At 38.9% G+C, this 21,358-nt stretch overlaps 1 protein-coding gene across 4 annotated transcripts in view; it reads left to right on the forward strand.

The window, feature by feature from the left end:
• Nucleotides 1–21,358, forward strand: part of LOC126976782 (cytochrome P450 4c3-like) — a 36,711-nt gene that overhangs the window by 13,377 nt on the left and 1,976 nt on the right. For 2 of the 4 annotated variants that reach the window (XM_050825371.1, XM_050825373.1), the window contains 4 exons: nt 3,082–3,467; nt 4,742–4,810; nt 7,390–7,558; nt 17,345–17,524. In XM_050825371.1, the coding sequence (XP_050681328.1) occupies nt 3,082–3,467; nt 4,742–4,810; nt 7,390–7,558; nt 17,345–17,524 (804 nt within the window). Of the gene's footprint in view, nt 1–2,776; nt 3,468–4,732; nt 4,811–7,389; nt 7,559–17,344; nt 17,525–21,358 lie in introns of those variants that run through there. The other 2 variants (XM_050825372.1, XM_050825374.1) reach the window with 2 other exon arrangements.

A 21,358-nucleotide genomic window follows, 5' to 3' on the forward strand; every position in this document is an offset into this window, starting at 1 on the left:
TGTTGGGGAATATTCTCCCATTCTTCTACCAGGGCCTGCTTTAGTACCCTGAGGGTAGTAGGTGGTGGTCTGCGATTTCTGAGTAGCCTCCCAAGCTCATCCCAGGCGTGTTCAATCGGGTTGAGATCAGGACTTCTTGATGGCCAAGCCATCACGCTGATACCGACCTCCTGAATATACTCTTGTACGATATGAGCCGTGTGTGGGGCACTATCATGCATCAGCATCGATCCATCACCCATATTTGCTAAATACGGCCCTGCATACTCATTGAGAATCTCTTGAGCATATCTTTGCCCAGTGAGGGTGCCATTTTCTATGGCTACTAGCTCTGTGCGACCTTCTGAAGATATGCCAGCCCATACATGTACACTGCCTCCACCGTATTGGACTCTTTCTGAGATGCAGGCTTGAAGTTATCGCTCACCAGGTCGCCTGTAAACACTTCGCCTTCCATCAGAAATGTAAAGGGAGAATCGAGACTCATCTGCAAACAAAATTCTTGACCATTCTTCTTCATCCCACTGCATGTGTTCACGGGCGTATCGCAGTCTCGCTACTCGATGCTGTCTCTCGAGTTTTGGGCCACTCGCTGGTCTTCGGGGTTTCAAATTTGCTTCAGCAAGTCTTCTTCTCACTGTACTGTCACTAATGTAGTCCCTCCGGGTCTGAAGTAGCTGTTGCTGGACTTTAACTGCATTTTGGTGACGATTTCTTAACACAGTGGAAATAATATAACGATCTTCTCGGGCACTGGTACACCTGGGTCTGCCATTACAAGGTCTCCTCAGATGGTGTCCAGTCTCTTCGTACCTTCGCTTTATCTTCTGGACCGTTCGTACCGTCACACCCACCATTCTTGCAGTGCGACGCATACTGATGCCTAGTTCCAGAAAAGCCATGATCCTAGCACATTCTTCAACTGATAGAGGCATGATAAATAAATGTTATGTGCTTTTTAGCATAAATTTTTAAAACAAGACCCATCGATCTTGAAAAAAATTAAAAACAGAAAGAAAAATATAAATGGTAAAATTGTAATTCGGAAACGACCACTTTGAAAAAGGCATGGTTTTGTTTTTGAAGTTTTTTTTCAGCCAATTCTTAAAAGAAGGTTACCGACTATAAAGTTTTTATGTACAAAATTAAATTCTCTTTGGAGTCCTTTTTATTTCTAAAGTATATCTTGTGAACTTAAAACGTTATCCCAATTTTTAAAGTGTGATACTTACTTTTGAAGGCCAGTGTATATGAGTCGTGCTTAAATAATATAAACTATTCCATAAAAAATAGTAAAGTATTAACTATAGTATCAAAATTTAGTGCTTGAATTTATTGTTTGTGTAAGGATGCTTTGTGAACATGATGGTCGTGATTACTGTCACAATTAGTAATTGCATCTTACAAATACAATGATTTATCAACTATAAGAGGTCGACCTAGCACCACAAGCAGCACCCGTTCACGAGTTGAGACATGGACCAGCCATCGTTCCCCTCGCATATATTTGAGGGAAGGAGACGACCTGGCACACGTCGCCGCCGCAAGCAATATCATTCAGTGAGCATGACGAACCATTACCAACCAATGTTCCATTAAAACCGCACTGTAGATAACGCCACATATCCTGATGGAGACCATGATACCCTTTGTTTCTGGGGTGTGGTTCGTTGATGGAATTTGGCGGCATAGTTCAGATCAAACAGCTTTTGAGAATACTCCCCGTTATAAAATTATAACTTTTTAACGTTACCAAAAAACACCTTAAATATATTCTTACAAAAATTCACAACTTGAATCAGTTTACACGGCTACACTACTAGGAATTGATTTAGACTCACACTTGACATGGAAGCCATATCATAGCCGTAAAAAGGAAAATGTCTTCGTTTACTTATGCTCTTAACCAACTAAAACGCATAATAGACATCAGATCGGCTCTTGCTGATTATAATGCATATGCACACTCTAGATTTATCTTGTGAAATATTAATATAGGGAAACTAAAAATAAAAAGAAGCCTTCTTTTTTTAAATGAGATTTTAAAATTTTTTTAGTTAGCAAATGCTTTAATAATTTACCCGATTTTTTAACTATACGAAATGTTAGTTAGAATATTTATTAGTGTGAGAATTAGTGATAATATTCTTAAATAATATAGTAATAAATAGTTATACTAATAATTATAGTTGTATTATATTCTGTATTTTATATAAAACATTGCTGTACCCTTGCAGGGTGTCACATATTTTCTAGCTATCTAATGTCCACCTTAAACCACCCTTTTATAATAATGTGACTTGCAATAAAATATTTTGATTTGATTTGGTTTAATTAAATACGGTAAAGGATGCACAATGATTCAACGTCTCTACATCTCTACGTCCCAGTGTCAACTGATCCTTTTACAAAGAAGTACCTCTGCATTAAAAATGATCAAATGATTTAAGCTGAAACAAGGGTGCATCACACCAGAAATGAGAAGAATAGTCCCATTTGATGTCTATTTCTGTTTTTAGTTCTAATGTCCGCCATTAAAGAGAATGTTAGTTCAAACAGGTATGAAGTAGCGAATGGTACTAATTACTTCAGAATTTCTCTTGCGAGGATATTTTTTTTCTTTTAATCCAAAACACGTCCACAACTTGTGCATAAAATAATTATGGTAGTCTTTTAAAATTAAATTATAAATTATTTATCTGAATGACCAGGGGGTTGCCAGAATTTGTCAAGCTGTAATGGGGTCGCCAAGTAAATTAAATTAAGAAACAGTGCATTAAGGGAATTGTTGTCAAAGAGTAGGGTTATGGCACTCATTTTTTATTTATGTTTAGGTATCATAGTGAATACCTATCACGGGCTATTCTTCGCAACACAACACCCACAGTGTGCACCTATTTTGTGTGAAAACGTCCTGGGTTGAAGCAACCTATTTAACCCATTGCGATGTGGTTAACCTCATACACAATCCTTTAATTTCTTCTCAAGTGTGTGTAGGCTTGCTCAAAGTATTAACTTCAGACATACCAATGTGTTAAGCAGCTTTAAAAATACGATTTATAAGCAATATTTTACTTTCAGAAACTGCAATGGGGACTAGATTAGACAACAGTTCATCTGGATATGAGTACAAGAAAGCAATAACCGGTCTAGCACATATTTTGTATAAAAGATTTACAAACGTATTTTATCACTCTAACTTTATTTTCAATACAACTAAATTAAAACTTAAACACGATGAATATATATCTACTATGCATAAATTTACATATAATGTTATATCACGCAGAAGAATACATATACAAAATAAAGAGATTGAATCTGATCACGCAGATGCAGGCGATAATGATAAATTTATGTACAAAAAGAAACGAGCTGCTATGTTGGACTTACTAATTGCTGCTGAAAAAGAAGGTCTAATAGATGAGGGAGGCATACACGAAGAAGTGGATACGTTCATGTTTGAAGTAAAAACAATCACATAATCAATTTTAAGCATAGATATTTAATTTTTGCAAGAATATTTGAATGTTTAAGCTATTTACAACATTAAATTGTTTTCCGGAATAGTTGTGGGATCTCGCAAATCTTATAGCTTGATCATCATCATTTCAGCCGGAAGACGTCCACTGCTGGAGAAAGGCCTCTCCCAAAAATCGTCATGACGATTGGTCCTGCGCTGCCCTCATCCAACCTATTCCGGTGATCTCAACCAGATCGTCGGTCCATGTTGTGGGGGGCCTACCAACACTTCACCTTCCGATACGTGGTCGCCATTCGAGGACCTTACTGCCCCAACGACCATCTGTTCGTCGAGCTATGTGGGTGACTATAGTTCTCCTACAGGTCTCCTTATCTTTTATTCGATCTCGTAGAGAAACTCCGAGCATAGCCCTCTCCATTGCCCGCTGAGCAACAATGAGCTTCCTCATAAGGCCTGTAGTTAGCGACCACGTCTGCGTTCCGTATGTCATCACTGGCAACACACGCTGGTTAAAAACCTTCAATCTTCAGACACTGTGGTATTTTGGACGAGAAGATACTTATAGCTTAGCAATAAAAAAACTTGCAAGTCCCCAAGCTATTATAATCTAGCACAATCAAAACTCACCTTCAAAATACATTTATAAATTTACCTTTTAAATATTTTACATCGATAGGACCCAAGCTATAATTTAGTAGTTATTAGCTGACCCGACAGACGTTGTTCTGTAAATTATAATAAATAAAATAATGTTTATATATGAATTTGTCAATAATATATCATAACATCAAAAATTACTTCGTAAAATATGCACCCTGCTGTCGTAATGAAATTGTTACACAGCAGAACTGTCAAACCGTGCGTCAATAAATTCTCTCATAGAAATTATGTATGGACACATCAAAAAAAAAACTGTTTTTATTTAATTTAGCAGCATTTTCCTATTTATTTACCTTTTAAACCTTCTCTGGACTTCCACAAATAATTCAAGACCAAAATTAGCCAAATCGGTCCAGCGGTTCTCGAGTTTTAGCGAGACTAACGAACAGCAATTTATTTTTATATATATAGATTATTAAAAAATTCATATGGCGAATATGTATTAGGTTATCCATACATTAATACGTAGCAATTTCTATTCTTATACAAGATCCATATAATGTTTAAAGCTAGGAGTCGAGTTAACCACTTAAGGCTGTTGTACCTTAAGCGCTAATTGAAAATTTGATTATTACATTATAATTTAACATGTTTCAGGGTCATGATACAACTTCTGCAGGATTGACATTTTGTTTCTTGATGTTAGCGGAGCATTCGGATGTACAGGTACGCATTATATTATTTCATGGCTTACTTAACTTAATCAACAGTGATATATATATATCGAACATATATATATATATATATATATATATATATATATGTTCGATATTAAGAATGGACTGTATATTATTTGGTAGGCGCAATAAAGCAACCGTGAAAAAAGGAACAATGCATGCACCACCTACCTTTACTGCTCCTTGCCACACAGCATCCACCGACACTACAGGAACCCACGTGGTTCGAGGCTCGAGGGGCGGCCCAAAACGTCTCGGACGGCACCTTCTCGTACGGCGGTCGAAACGGAAGAGAGCTTGTGTAGACTTATGAGTTGCGCCCACACATACGTCACGCGATTGTCGCGACTAGCGCCACCGTTTGCTACCGGTTTCAACTTAGGGTTGATGTACAGTAGCGATAGATGGCACCCTAGCAAGTTCGATCTCCACAGTTGAAATTAACTGGCACTTAACCAAACAATATATATTATAATATAATGTGAATGTGTTTTGTTGTTGTATGTTGTGAGTTGTGTAAATCATGATTTTAAAGAGTGGCAATGAGTTTCTTGCTACTTCTTCTCATTAGCTCAACGCTTTACGAAGTAGCCAGTAGAATCAATAAGAAACTTTGTTTTTGACATTCATAAGTGTCATTTCTGTGACCTACATGAATAAGTGATTTTGATTTGATTTGATTCCTCTTAATGTGTCCCATTACAAAAAATTTACTATTTCTTTGACAAACGCGAAATATCGACAGTATATTTTTAATCACGGTTTTTAATTATGTTTTATTGTCTAGTGTGCCAGATGATATCCTCTAATCAAAGAGCTGGAACAGAGTATCCGACATGTGTATGTCGGCGTTATGCCAGGGTTTCCTTGATCAGGGTCCATCATGAAGAAATACAACACTAAGAATTTCTCAGTTTATTGAAAGCACAACTGCTAGTATAGATATGAACCGTATTTATAATATGATATTAATTCTAATACAAATTAATTTGAACATTTACACATTCAAAACAGTGTCTATTTAATTAGTTAGACCTTAATAAATAACAGTTTTATGTTTACAAATAGCAATTTGTATTTAAATCTCATATATTTCAGATATATCTATAATAATATATTCATTTTAACGATAAACTAAAACATAAATTTCAATAGTTGCAAACAATTGACGGTAGATGGCGATTTGCGCCCATATGTACGTCATCGCAACTCTCGAGATGAATCATGCAATCCGCGGTCACCAATAAAGATAACTCCTTTATAACCAGTGAAATCGGCTATCTACATCATTTAAGATATCATCTAGGCAGCGTATGATCCACGTACTTGGATGATATGTTATTTAAGCAAGCCAGATTTGAACATAAATAAAAGTAAAATCATTGCCTAATAAGATACCGAAGCTGTTCTTAATCCCTTAAATATTTTTTTAATTCTTATTCTTAACTTCTATTATTATTACATTTTTGGCCGGGCTTTGAAAATTAAACTGTATAAATCTTGGACCATAAATGAAGTTGTAAAACAGTACGATGATTTTCGGAAGTATGAAATCCTATAATATGCAATTTCTGCAGTAACGTGTAATGGCATATGCCCGTAGCCTCACTTTGATAATAAAAAACTTAGGAAACTTAATCAAATTTAATCACCAGAACCTCTAGATATATAAAATAATAAATTACTTATTACCAAAAATATTATGTGTGCATGTGTATGTGTGTGTGTGTATTGAAATAGTATTTATATTGACGTAATGTATCATTACGAATTAAATAAAAAATATGGGAAATAATTTTTAAGAATTATATAAAAAAAACTTTTAATTACCAACAAAAGTAGATTTCACTATGACGTAATTGACCGTCACCGCTCGCCATCTCCAAAGGAATCCACGAAGGCTGCAACGGAATGCTACATGAATAACATAAAGCTATATATAATAATAGCTTTAAGGGTACATGTATACGCTTCTATAATAAAGTCCCAGCCACTGTTCAGGCATTATCTATAAATAAATTTAAATGTTTTATAAAAAAATGGCTCTGTCGTAAATCCTATTACTCCACTGCTGAATATCTAAATGATCGGACAGCCTGGGACTAGATTGTGATTATTTTATAGCGATAGAAATGACTGTACAATATTGTATATTTATTGAAAAGCGCAAAAAAAGAATGCTGGGAGAGTTTCTTGCGCCGCTTCTTCTCCTTCCGAAGCGGTAGTCAAATCAAAAAGAATTCTAAAGGAATCAATTATGAGAAAATAAATGCCTTTTTATGCATTTTTTTTTTCAGAACTATGAGTTATATTACTAGCTACTACTGCTCGTGGCGTCCTCGTCGTAGACTGGTGTCTAGCAGACGTAGAAGCACCAAATTTAGACTAAAATTAGGTTTTAGTGTACAAATTAAGGAAAAAGTTGGTATATACACCAACTGCATAAATAAAATTGTAATATTCTACAAAATATGTGAGATTACAAAGTTATTAATGCAATTGGTGTTTATGTGCCAATGTATAGATTAATAATGTTGACTAATATTTACTCCAACTGCAATATTACAGGACAGAATATTTGATGAACTGGAGAGTATTTATGGTGATTCCTCAAGAAGACCCACTATGGAGGATTTATCGAAGATGCAATATTTGGAATGTTGTATAAAGGAAAGTTTGAGGCTTTACCCTCCGGTTCCATTCATAAGTCGTCGCTTAACTGAACCGGTGAAATTAAGTAAGATATCAATCTTTATATTTCGATTGCTGTAATTTCTTTCCAATTATTTTTTAATACCATCAAAGGATCACAAAATTATTAAAATTCATGTAATTATAATATAATTATGCTATAAATTATTGTTGAAAATTAATATCCCAATATTTCTCGTGCCTTGCAGAACGATGACAAATTGAACGACTAAAAGAGGTGCCGTGTCATTGTCATTCGTTCATCATATTAAATTTCTAAAATGTTGAAACTGAATTTGTTATATTGTAGGTATTGTATAAAATTAAATAACATAATGTATTATAATGTTTGTATTTTAAACTACTTTCTGTTGGGTACTTGAGCCAATAAGAAGTTGAAAGAAATTCCATTTAAGGTTGAAAATTGTTCACTTAATACGTAGTATAAGATAAAGGGTTAGGGTATCGGCTTACCAACCTGTGAACCCCATGTTAAAAAGGCTAAGCACGGGGTCTATCCATACAATTTTGTAGCCTGCAGCATAGAACCAAGTGATTCCTCTGGCTCAACATCAGGTGACCCGTGCGCTCTTAACAAAAAAAGTGTGTGTGTACTTATGTATACACGTAAGAAGTTATACTTCTTTGGCGTAACAAAGCAAAAATCCTTAAAATTATTTATTCCTCCTGCTCTACGTTTATAGAAAGAACGATATTGTATAAATCTTGCAAAGATGGCTTTGACTATTAATTATAAAATAATGAATACGGCTGTATGGGCTTGAACCCTTTGCCTGTCCTAATAATGGACGAAGAAGCAAAAAAAGAAAGTCAGAAAATTTTAGGAACCAACTTATCCTGTTACTTTTGTGTTACAGCGCGCTGTTATACCCCAGTTATGTAGGTATTAATGCTGACTTAATTGCTATTCCATCTCAACCAGCATTATTGAATCAGTTATATAAGCCCTAGCTGCGCGCGGGCAGCCAGTTCGTGCTCGCTTCTCATAAGTTACGGTTCTGCCCAAGGGTCTCTAAAATTATTATTGTATAATCAAGTCTTCATATTCCTTATAATATATTATATTTCTTTGTGTTAAATAAATGTTTTTTTTAAAAAGCGAACTCAAAAGAGACCCATAACATTTTTGGTGGCAGCGGTGGGATACGGAAATCCCCAGTGACCTTAAATTATTCATAAACCAATAAAAATCATTACTCATAAAAGTGTGAATCTGTGATCGTGAAAAGTGTTATTCATCGTGTAATCAAAAATCCCCAGTGATCTTAAACCCAATAAATCAAAAATCGCTATTCATAAAACCGTGAACCTGTGATTGTGAAAAGTGTTATTCATTGTGTAATCAAAATCTCCAGTAATCTTAAATCATATACAATCCAATAAATCAAAAAGTCTCTATCCACAAAATCGTGAACCTGTGATCGTGCAGTGTCGTTCATCGTGCAACTTGCAACACAATCGTCGTGAAGGACTGAAGAGTCAGCATTTCGGGAATCACGTCTTATCGCATCAATGCTCGAGGCATTCGCCGTATTAGCCGCCTTATCGTAAGTCTTTTGTCATTGTTTTGTCTAGAGCTGTTTATTAGGGTCCCTCCAGACTATTTGTTAAAATTATTATAATCAATTAGTTTGTTAATTATTTTACAAGATCTTATATATTTTATGTCAAGCATCATTACACCTGCGACGTGTCGCGTGACGTAATATGCCCAAAGTCTCCAAGGTTGAAGATACTAAATTAAATATTAACATCCCCGAAGTGGACGAGGCCTCCACCGATCTAACTAAATCACCAATACATTCGCCAAGAATCACTAGAGCCACTCTCGCAGCAACAGTCATGGCTGAATTAGACCTAAATACCCTATTTAAATTTATTAAACCTTACGACGGCAGCCGAGAATCAGTCAATTCATTTATAATTAATTCTAATAACGCATATGAGCTAGCTTCCGACTCACAAAGACCAGTTCTTTTTAAATATATTCTTAGCCAGTTGCATGGAAAGGCAGAAATTGCTTGCTCTATAAAGGAATTCACATCCTGGGATCAACTCAGAGAATTTCTTAAAACCCAGTTTTGTGAACGCAAACATTATTCACATCTTCTTACGGACTTACAAGAAAGTAGGCAGAACCCACAGGAAAACGTTAGCCAGTATTCGCTTCGAGTGGAAACTTGCCTCTCACAATTATTAACCGAAATTTCCTTGTCTAACACTAAAGCTAAAGAGTTACCTGGTCGTACAGCCGCTATGGAGGATCTTGCCCTCCACCATTTCCTTATGGGCCTTCAACCACGGGTCTCGAACATTGTGAGATGCAGGTCGCCTAAGAATCTTAACGAGGCCATAAACCTCGCGATATCTGAAGAGAGAATTCAACAAAGTATTTTCAACAGAAATCCTAATAATGAGCACAAACCAAAACCTTTGAATCAGTATCGGCAACCACAAAGGTCACCAAATCCAAACAACAATTCACAGCCTTCAACTTCTAATTTTCGGGGATCAACAATCCCATCATCAAGTATCATTTGCCGATACTGTAAAATACCGGGTCACGATATATCAATGTGTCGGAAACGCGACTATAACAATCGTTTCCGTAACCAACAAAATACCTTTCAGAAACAAGGGCCTCTCAGACCACCCCCACGTGTCAATTTCCTTCAAAACACATCTAGTGAAGCCTATGGCCAAGACGAGGTTGATGATGCTCAACCCGGTCAAGGTCAGGATTTAAACTAAGGCCTGGCCCGCGCTTGTGCCGTCCGGGCCGGAGATCTTCCAAAATCGACACAACACTCAAAATTCACAAATTCCTACCACGTACTAACCGACAGGGTAGCCAGCCCCAAACCGACAGTACTATTCACCTTAAATCCAACACTAACCGACAGGGTAACCAGCCCCAAACTGACAGTGTTACTACCATCTTACCATGTACTAACCGACAGGGTAGCCAGCCCCAAACTGACAGTACTACTCACCTTAAATCCAACACTAACCGACAGGGTAACCAGCCCCAAACTGACAGTGTTACTACCATCTTACCATGTACTAACCGACAGGGTAGCCAGCCCCAAACTGACAGTACTACTCACCTTAAATCCAACACTAACCGACAGGGTAACCAGCCCCAAACTGACAGTGTTACTACTATCTTACCATGTACTAACCGACAGGGTAACCAGCCCCAAATTGACAGTACTATTCACCCTAAAACCAACATCAACCAACAGGGTAGCCAGCCCCAAACCGACGATGTCTCCAATTTCATGTCTAGCCCAAATCAAGGAAACACTCACAATCAAAATATTTACGAAGTAAATATAGACACAACTAAAAGGTTGTTACCACACGTTCTTTTAAACACGCAAGTTTCACATGTTCCCCTTACGCTCTTAGTTGACTCAGGATCAGCTATATCACTAATAAAACAGTCCAGTATATTATATAAACAACATCTAAAACGGGAATCGATTAATATTAAAGGAATTGATCCAGGTGAGGAAACTACACCAACACTTGGCCATTTTGGTCTAAAATTACAGCTGGCCGAAAAGAAAACGATTTGTCATAGGTTTCATGTCATATCAAATATAAATTTACCATATGATGGCATTATAGGTACCGACCTCCTTACATCATTCAGCTGTAACATCGACTATGACACAGACATTTTGAAAATAGGTAATTTTAAAATACCACTTCATTTTTATGATCCATACTATGTAATTCCACCTCGTACAGAGACTGTGATCGAGTGTTCAATTCAAAACACTGACCTTAAAGAAGGCCTAATCCTGGATCAACATCTTTCCCATAACCTACTTCTATCCAACTGCATAGTAAGAGTCAAAGATAACAAACGTGTTAACGTAACGGTCGCAAACATATCGGAATCCCCTATAACCATTAATCCAAACTTGAAACTTAATCTTGAACCCCTATATCCCTCAGCCTTGCAAATTAACAGTACCTTCACCGAGCTCGTTGACCGAACTACAGAAGTAATAAACTCTTTAAGGACTGGTCATTTAAATCATGAGGAATCCCAAGCTCTAATTGAACTCTGCTCACAGTACTCCGACATATTCCATCTACCCAATGATCAGCTCACTTATACTACTGCACTTAATCATCGAATCAAAACGAGCTCCGATGTTCCAGTTCACACAAAATCATATAGGTTCCCTGAATGTCATAAGAAGGAAGTCGAAACCCAAATTGATAAAATGCTTAACCAAAATATTATAAAACCATCATCATCACCCTGGAGCTCACCGATCTGGATCGTACCTAAAAAGGCCGATTCCCAGGGGCAACGCAAATGGAGAATTGTAATTGATTATAGGAAACTAAACGACATTACAATTGGGGAAACATATCCAATTCCCTAAATTTCAGAAATCCTGGACCAGTTAGGGAAAAGTAAGTACTTTACTACTCTCGACTTGGCTTCGGGCTTTCATCAGATCCTCATTTCCCCAGATGACGCACCCAAAACAGCCTTTTCAGTGCCTCAGGGCCATTTTCAATTTACTAGGATGCCATTCGGCCTTAAAAATGCGCCTTCAACTTTCCAAAAATTGATGAATAATTGTCTCTCTGGTCTCCAAGGTACTAGATGCTTCGTATACCTGGATGATATAGTTATCTACTCTTATGATCTAGCTTCACATATAAAAAACCTTACATCTGTTTTTGATAGACTCCGAAATTTCAATTTAAAATTACAACCTGAAAAATGTGAGTTTCTCCGTAAAGAAGTTGCCTATTTGGGGCACATCATTAGTGAAGAAGGCGTTAAACCGAATCCCGAAAAGACTAGATCAGTCTCCGAATTCCCAACTCCAAAATCCCCCAAGGATATAAAATCCTTTCTTGGGTTAGTATCGTATTACCGAAGGTTCATTCCCGATTTCGCTAAATTGGCCAAACCACTAACTTCTCTCCTAAAAAAGGACACTTCTTTCAGCTGGAATAATGAACAGCAATTGGCTTTTGAGTCACTCAAAAACAAATTGATTACTGCACCGATACTAGCTTACCCGGATTTCACAGAGCCATTTCTTTTAACTTGCGACGCCTCAAACTTTGCTATCTCTGCTATCCTATCCCAAGGTAACGTAGGACAGGACCGTCCAATTGCCTATGCATCTCGTACACTTAATAAAGCAGAGTGTAATTATAGTGTCACCGAGAAGGAGTGTCTAGCCATAATTTTTGGCACAAAAGTCTTTAGACCGTATCTGTATGGTCATCGTTTCAAAATTTTAACCGACCATAAACCACTACAATGGCTATTTAATTGTAAAGATCCGGGATCTAGACTCATCCGTTGGCGACTAAAACTCGAAGAATTCGAGTACGATATTCAGTATAAAAAAGGCAGAACCAATTCCAATACAGACGCTCTCTCTCGTTTTCCTGTGAATCCAATTCAATCGACAAACCCCACAACAACTAACCCGAACGCCGAACAAAGATCACAAAATCTCGATAGAGATTTAATGGACCTACTCATCTCTCCACCCTCATTTAATCCTGAGGAAGATTTATTAAATCCACCTTCCAATATTCCTGACACCTTAAGGGATGAAATTGAACACGAACTACTTGACTTACCTCTTCAAAACTTAACTGACTTACCTCAACAAGAATCAGCTGACTTACCCCAATTAAACTTAGACGATCTACCCGACTGTTTAATAGAACAAAGTACACCTGAAGTCCAGGTACATGATCCTATACCATCCACTAGTACATCCCCGGATGTGCCAATTGACGATTACTCAACCTTCCTAAAATCAATATCAAATAAGGATAAGACCTTCGACACCTGTATCGAAGAACGCAATGAAAGTTTGTTGAAAAGCCCATCAAAAATAATCCTAATCCCCACTTCAATTGACTTGGATGAATCAAACCCGTACATCCCAGAAATCCTAGGCAACTCAGAAAATTCCGATACTATTACTAGCAGTGAAAAGGAATTATTCAAATTTATAAAAATAAATAACGGCAACAAAATTTATTACCTCTTATTCACCAGAGTTCATCACTTTGATAATGCTACATATCCTGAAATCTATGAAACATTTAAACATATTAGAAACGAATTACTAGTAATTGAAAATATCTCCGAAATTAGCATTTCTGATTTGAAAAACCCATTTGAAAAACATTCTTTTATTAAAATCTATAATATGTTGAGTTATTTATTCCATGAAACAAACATAAAAATAGTTATCTATCATAATAATATTATATATCCTTCCCCATCCGAAATAAAGAAAATTATGTATGAAAACCACGACATCCCCGCGGCAGGTCATTTGGGATCCGTCCGTATGCTCAATAGGATTAAAGAAACGTACTATTGGAAAGGTATGCGTAGTGACATCGAAACATATGTCAAGCAATGTAAATCATGTCAGGAAAATAAAGCTTTAAGGAAAATAAATAGAGCCCCAATGCAGATCACAAGCACTTCAACTGCTCCATTCCAACGCATATCTCTCGATGTCGTAGGTCCACTGCCTGAGGCTGGAACTGCAAGGTTAAAGTATATCCTTACTGTCCAAGATGACCTCACGAAGTTCTCTTCTGCATATCCCATGCGGAGTACCACAGCCGAAGAAACAAGCGAATGCTTGTTACACTTCATATCTATATTTGGTATACCCAAGATGATTCTCACTGATCAGGGTACCAATTTCACGTCAGACCTATTCAAAAAGACATGTGAGTTCCTTAAAATAAAAAATTTATGGTCTTCACCTTACCACCCTCAGACTCAAGGTGCTCTTGAACGAAGTCACTCGACCTTAAAAGAATACCTAAAATCATACATAAATAACGAACAGACAAATTGGCCCCGATACGTTTATACAGCCATGCTCGCGTACAACACATCCGTACACTCCACGACGCATTATTCACCATATGAGTTAATGTTTGGCTGTAAGCCATTCATCCCTAACTCAATTTATAATGACGCCCCAGGAGCTACATACCCAGACTATGTCCGCATGCTACAAAATCGCCTCAAGCACTCACGTGATAAAGCGTTAGAATTTATAAGGAGTTCAAAAGAGTCATCTAAAACCTACTACGACTCTCACACTCGTCCGGTCCAATATAAAAGTGGTCAATACGTCTACTTGAAAAATCACCTTAGACTCAGACGGGCACTCTCCCCGGTGTGGAAGGGCCCTTACAAAATAGTTAAAGTAAACGGAAATAACACTCTCACATTACTCATCAACCGGCGTCATGTTACACACCATGTAGATCAAGTGAAACCGGCAAATGTCGAACTTGACCCGTAGTGTAAGGATTACATAGTTGCATTATTTAAAATTAATCATATACTCACTATTATAATTTGTTTTTGTTTCTTTTTATTAGATACGATATTCACCTTTACCTAATCATACCGTTAGGAATAAGAAACACAAGTTAGCCTCTAGGTTTATTAGAATAATGTTTTATGTTTAAAATAATTACTAGTATACACCCATTACATTAAGTATATATATATATTATAATTTACAGAATACCATGTCAGGCTCGAAACCAACAAGACTATTACATACAACAGATAGATTCAAGCCCCGGACTTTATTTCGACTATCTTGGTTACCTGAAAATCAACAGCGGACAACTAAACGTCATAATGCCGTTTGACTTATCCCATTTCAACTCACATATTGAAAACATAAACTCAGCCCTGACCATAGCTCAAGATTTATGTAAAAAGACTGGATTGGCTCAAGTCGAAATAAGCTGTCATAATATGATAAGTCCTTTGGTTGCGCGATATTCAGATATGTATAAGGAATTTTCGTCCATTTCACATTTATTAGAGAAAAGATCAAAACGAGCTTTGATAGGTGGAGCAGGAACAATAATAAAACAAATATTCGGAAATTTAGATGAAACCGACGGTCTCCGGTTTAATGATGCCATTACTTCTCTACATGAAAATCAAATTAAATTGGCTTCACTGATGAAAAACAATATTTTATTAACTACATCAACAATCTCATCATATAATGATACAGTAAACAAAATAAGGGTCAATGAAATCAATTTAAATAAGGCTATCGACAAACTCTCAATAAAACTAGCAAACGTCACTAATGCAACAAATCAAATGTTGTTACATTTTAATATGTATCAAATTCTTAATAATTTAGAAACCTCAATCTTAACCTTATCATTCCAACTGGAAGATTTAACAAATGCAGTTCTATTTGGCGACCGAAATATTCTGCATCCATCAGTAATTACCCCGCAACAATTATTTAAAGAGCTCGTCGATAACCATCAGTATTTGCCTAGCGATCTGAAATTACCTGTAAAATTAGATATAAGTTCCATTAATGTTATTGTAAATGTATCTAGGCTAATTTATCACTATACTAACAATAAGATATTTTTTATATTACAGATACCTTTAGTCTCTATCCCTGAATATGTTTTATTTCACAGTGTTGCTCTACCAACGCCACATAATCTAGATAAGCCCAATACTTTTAGTCTCATATTACCCAGCTCTAAATACATAGCAATGACAAAAGACAAAACACATTATTGTACCTTAAATGATCTAGATATTTGTAAGAATATTGTCCCTGGAAACTATATTTGTGATATAACAAACATTTACTCCTCAGGAATGAAACCCATTTGTGAAAGTGAATTTATGACGAAAGTGATAAGTGAAACACCCAAAAATTGTGAATACCAATTTATTTACGGTCATTTAGATATTTGGAAATCCATAGAGAACAACAAATGGTTATTCATACAATCTGCATCGAACAAAGTTTCCATAGATTGTCGAAATTCAAAAATTTTCGAATTTGACATTTTAGGTACCGGCATACTCACGCTACCCAGTAATTGTATTGGATATTGTAAAAGTACTACTTTAATTCCTAAGTATAATTCGTTAAATGTTTCTGTACCCATTGGTTATCCAAGTTTTAATTTGTTAAGTGATAACTGTTGTAACATAACTAAATTTAATCAACTCAGTTATAATGTATCCCCTATTGAACTACAGAACATAGATTTAGATGATTTTAAATTAAATAAACACATTTTCTTAAACCAACTTCAGAACATAGACAAAATTATAGAAAGTCCACACATTATTAAATACGGGATACATTATTCTGTTCTAACTATATTCATTTGTGTAATAATATTATTTTATGTTTCGTATAAATTTTATAAATGTGTAAGACCTGGCAGCAGACCTAAAGTAACGATACCAAAAGTAATATTTAAAACAAAATCAGAAGATATAGAAAGTAATAATTCCGGACTTCACGAAATTCCATCACCTTCTATTAGAACGAAGATTTAAGATGATGTAACTTCGGATTCTCCCCGAAGTTCCTTCTAAGGGGGGAGGTGTTATACCCCAGTTATGTAGGTATTAATGCTGACTTAATTGCTATTCCATCTCAACCAGCATTATTGAATCAGTTATATAAGCCCTAGCTGCGCGCGGGCAGCCAGTTCGTGCTCGCTTCTCATAAGTTACGGTTCTGCCCAAGGGTCTCTAAAATTATTATTGTATAATCAAGTCTTCATATTCCTTATAATATATTATATTTCTTTGTGTTAAATAAATGTTTTTTTTAAAAAGCGAACTCAAAAGAGACCCATAACAGCGCGCATCTTAAAATTTCACTTTCAATATTTTTTCATAACGCGCCTAAATAACTTCAAAAATAAACACCTAATACCAATTACAATAAAATAATAGAATTTTCATGTTGAACAGGTAACTTTGACGTACCAAAGGGCTCTATGTGTCATATTCACATCTACGACTTACACAGACAGGAGAGCGTGTATAAAAACGCATCACAATACGACCCGGATCGATTCTCACCAGAAAACTGCATCGGTCGCCCGCACTACGCGTATATACCCTTTAGTGCTGGACCCAGAAATTGTATCGGTAATAATATCTATTTATATCTACTTATAATATTAATTATATTAATAATGTTGGTAGGACCCCCACAAGATGGACCGACGATCTGGTCAAGATCGCCGGAATACAATGGATGAGGGCAGCGCAGGACCGACCGTCCGCGTCGTGGAAATCCTTGGGGGATGATATACTTTTTATGATAATAAGGGACGAGACGAGCAGGACGTTCAGCTGATGGTAATTTATACGCCCTGGCCATTACAATGCAGTCTGCTCAGGATTCTTGAAAAACCCCAATAATTCTGAGCGGCACTACAACTGAGCTCGTCACCTTGAGACAAGATGTTATGTCTCATTTGCCCAGTAATTTCACTAGCTACGGCGCCCTTCAGAATGAAACACAGTAATGTTTACACATTACTGCTTCACGGCAGAAATTGACAAGTAGTCAATAGTAGTAGTAGCATTGTCAGCTCAGCTCTACTGATTTAAGACGCCTTGCAGCTTTTTTTTTTTTTTTTTTTTTTTTATGGAATAGGAGGACAAACGAGCGTACGGGTCACCTGGTGTTAAGTGATCACCGCCGCCCACATTCTCTTGCAACACCAGAGGAATCACAAGAGCGTTGCCGGCCTTTAAGGAAGGTGTACGCGCTTTTTTTGAAGGTACCCATGTCGTATCGTCCCCGAAACACCGCACAAGGAAGCTCATTCCACAGCTTTGTAGTACGAGGGAGAAAGCTTCTTGAAAACCGCACTGTGGAGGACCGCCACACATCCAGATGGTGGGGATGATATCCTAACTTGTGGCGTGTCGTGCGATGGTGAAATTCGGCGGCAGGAATCAGGTTAAACAGCTCTTCGGAACACTCCCCGTGATAAATGCGGTAGAAGACACACAATGAAGCGACGTCTCTACGCAACGCCAAGTGATCCAGCCGTTCACAGAGCACTGAGTCCCCGACAATTCGAGCTGCTCTACGTTGCACGCGGTCAAATGGATCGAGCAGATACTGGGGTGCACCAGACCAGAGATGACAGCAATACTCCATGTGTGGCCGGACCTGCGCTTTGTAGAGCGCTAGAATGTGGGCCGGCTTGAAGTATTGCCGTGCTCTATTGATGACGCCCAGCTTCTTCGAAGCCAATTTGGCTTTGCCCTCCAGATGGCCACGGAATTGGCAATCGCTCGAGATTTCGAGACCCAGTATTCCGATACTAGGCGCGGCTTTAAGAGAAGTGTTCTCGAAGAGCGGTGATACGACAAATGGGGTTTTTTTAGTGGTAAACGCGCAAACTTGAGTCTTCTGGGGGTTAAATTGGACAAGGTTCAATTTACCCCATTCCGCGACCTTCTCGAGAGAGGACTCGATAGAAGACACAAGTTTCTCCCGGCACTGGTCGACGATTTCCCGAGAGAGACCTGCATAGCCCGTGTATACGGCATCACCAGTGCTGTCATCTGCATAGCAATGCATGTTGGAGGTGTCCAACATATCATTGATATGCAGAAGAAACAGCGTAGGAGATAGCACACAGCCTTGGGGCACTCCAGCATTCACGGGCTTCGGGTTCGAGCAATATCCGTCGACAACGACCTGTATGCTACGCCCAGTGAGGAAGCTGGAGGTCCACTTGCACAAGCTCTCGGGAAGCCCAAATGATGGAAGTTTTGAGAGGAGCGCCTTGTGCCATACACGATCAAAGGCCTTCGCTATATCCAGGCTAACTGCCAGGCCTTCCCCCTTGCTTTCAATAGCCGCCGCCCATCTATGTGTTAGGTATACCAGAAGATCACCTGCCGACCGTCCATGGCGAAACCCGTACTGTCGGTCGTTGATCAACTGGTGACCCTCTAGGTATACTAAAAGCTGGTGGCTAATTATGCTCTCCATGATTTTGGAGAGCAGGGAGGTGATAGCAATAGGCCTGTAGTTCGCCGGATCCGAACTGTCTCCTTTTTTTTGGATCGGATGGACAAGGGCTGACTTCCATGAGTCAGGGACTACGCCTTTGGAATAAGAGTGCCGGAATAAACGCGTTAGCACCGGCGTCAACTCAGGGGCACACGTTCTAAGCACGATTGGAGAAATGCCATCCGGCCCGCTCGACTTCCTGACATCGAACGAAAACAGAGCTCGCCTTACAGTTTTCTGTCTGAACTGTACTTCAGGCATAGAGCTCTGACACTGCAGGATGGTCGGCGGTGTTTTTCCGTTGTCGTCAAGAGTCGAGTTGGAGGCGAAAAGAGCGCACAGGAGCTCGGCTTTCTCTTTTGCCGTATGGGCCAGGGTGTCATTCCTCATGTGCAACGGCGGCATGGACGGCTGGTTGAAGTTACCAAGAGCAGCTTTCGACAACGACCAGAACTTGCGTGTTCCGGTCGGGTAACTGGAAAGCTGCTCGCCGATTTTGACGACGTGCTTAGACTTCGCACCGATCGGTACTACAGAGCTTGGTATAAAAATATCCATGCCCTGCAGTATCACATCGCCTACTGCAATGGCGCAGGCACTAGGATCATCCGAAGAGAAACAAACCTTGCCCCAAGGGTAGGATGCAAAAAAGGAACGCATCCTATCCCAATCTGCTGACTTGTAGTGCCAAACGCGGCGGGTCGCTGGTGGTCTGCGACGTTGGCGTCGGATAGGCACTACACTCCTGACCAGGCAATGGTCGGACGTTCCAAGAGGAGCGTCGACAAAGACCTGGTAACCATCGGGATGTGTAGTCAGCAGAAGATCTAATAAGGACGGCATGTGGCTATCCACATCCGGGAGCCGCGTTGGCGACTCAACCAATTGGGACAGACCATACGCCAATGCAAAATTATGCACAGATCGCCCTGCGTAGTCTGTGGTACGTGATCCAAGCCATTCGGCATTGTGCCCGTTGAAATCACCCAAGACCACGATTTCAGCGGAGGGGATCTGTGCAAGCACGACGTCAATTGCAGCTTGAACGCAGCCCATGAGATGATCGGTTTCTGCGTTACCACTATGGGACCTGTAGACACACGCATAGATACGGACGCGGTCGCCTAAATCTACGCGGAGCCAGAGAGTAGACAGGTCCCTACCCTCAAAATTGCCGAGACGGCGACAGCAGATATCCTCCCTAACGTACACACAAACCCCGGCATGAGGCAAAAAGTTGTGCTCAATTTTGTACCCGGGGTACGTTAAATATGACGTATCGCTAGGTCGAGATATCTGCGTCTCCGTAAGGAAACACAAGGCCGGCTGCGCCGTCTCAAGGTGGTGGTGGACGGCGATTAAATTGGAGTGAATTCCCCTGATATTGCAAAAGTCCACGTTGAGCGTGGAGCGGGGTGCCGTGGTGTTACTGCCTCGTTTGTCCTCGGTCATGCGCGGTTCTGTGCCCACCCCAGAATACGAAGGGCGGCCCGAGCGAGAGTGCTCGGGGAGGGATTCTCCAGCTCTGGTAGAGCTGGTACCCTCCTGGGGTAATATCTTTTTACGGACCGCTCTCATAATTTGTGTGGGGGGGGGGAAGGGATGGCCTCCGGCCCTCGACACTAACCTATGCGAAACATAGCGGCACTAGGCCGCTACTTCACGCCGGTATTCTGTGCGAGTGTGGTAATTAACCCGGACGAGTCTGGCCCGATTGTGCTGACGTCATAAGACGGCAGCGTGACTCTCCCACTTCTAAAAAGCCCTTAGTCGCCTCTTACGACACCCATGGGCCTGGGACTCCCCTATTCTTTTTACGCCCCGGAGAAAGTACAGGGCAGCTTCTTTAAATCAAAGTAAAGACGCACTGCAAAAGTCAAACTATGTTGAAAATGTTATAAGACAAACTGGATTTCAGCTGATAGTAATTGATATGCCCTGCC

This window comes from Leptidea sinapis, chromosome 42 (genome assembly GCF_905404315.1).
Source record: "Leptidea sinapis chromosome 42, ilLepSina1.1, whole genome shotgun sequence".
NCBI lineage: Eukaryota > Metazoa > Arthropoda > Insecta > Lepidoptera > Pieridae > Leptidea > Leptidea sinapis.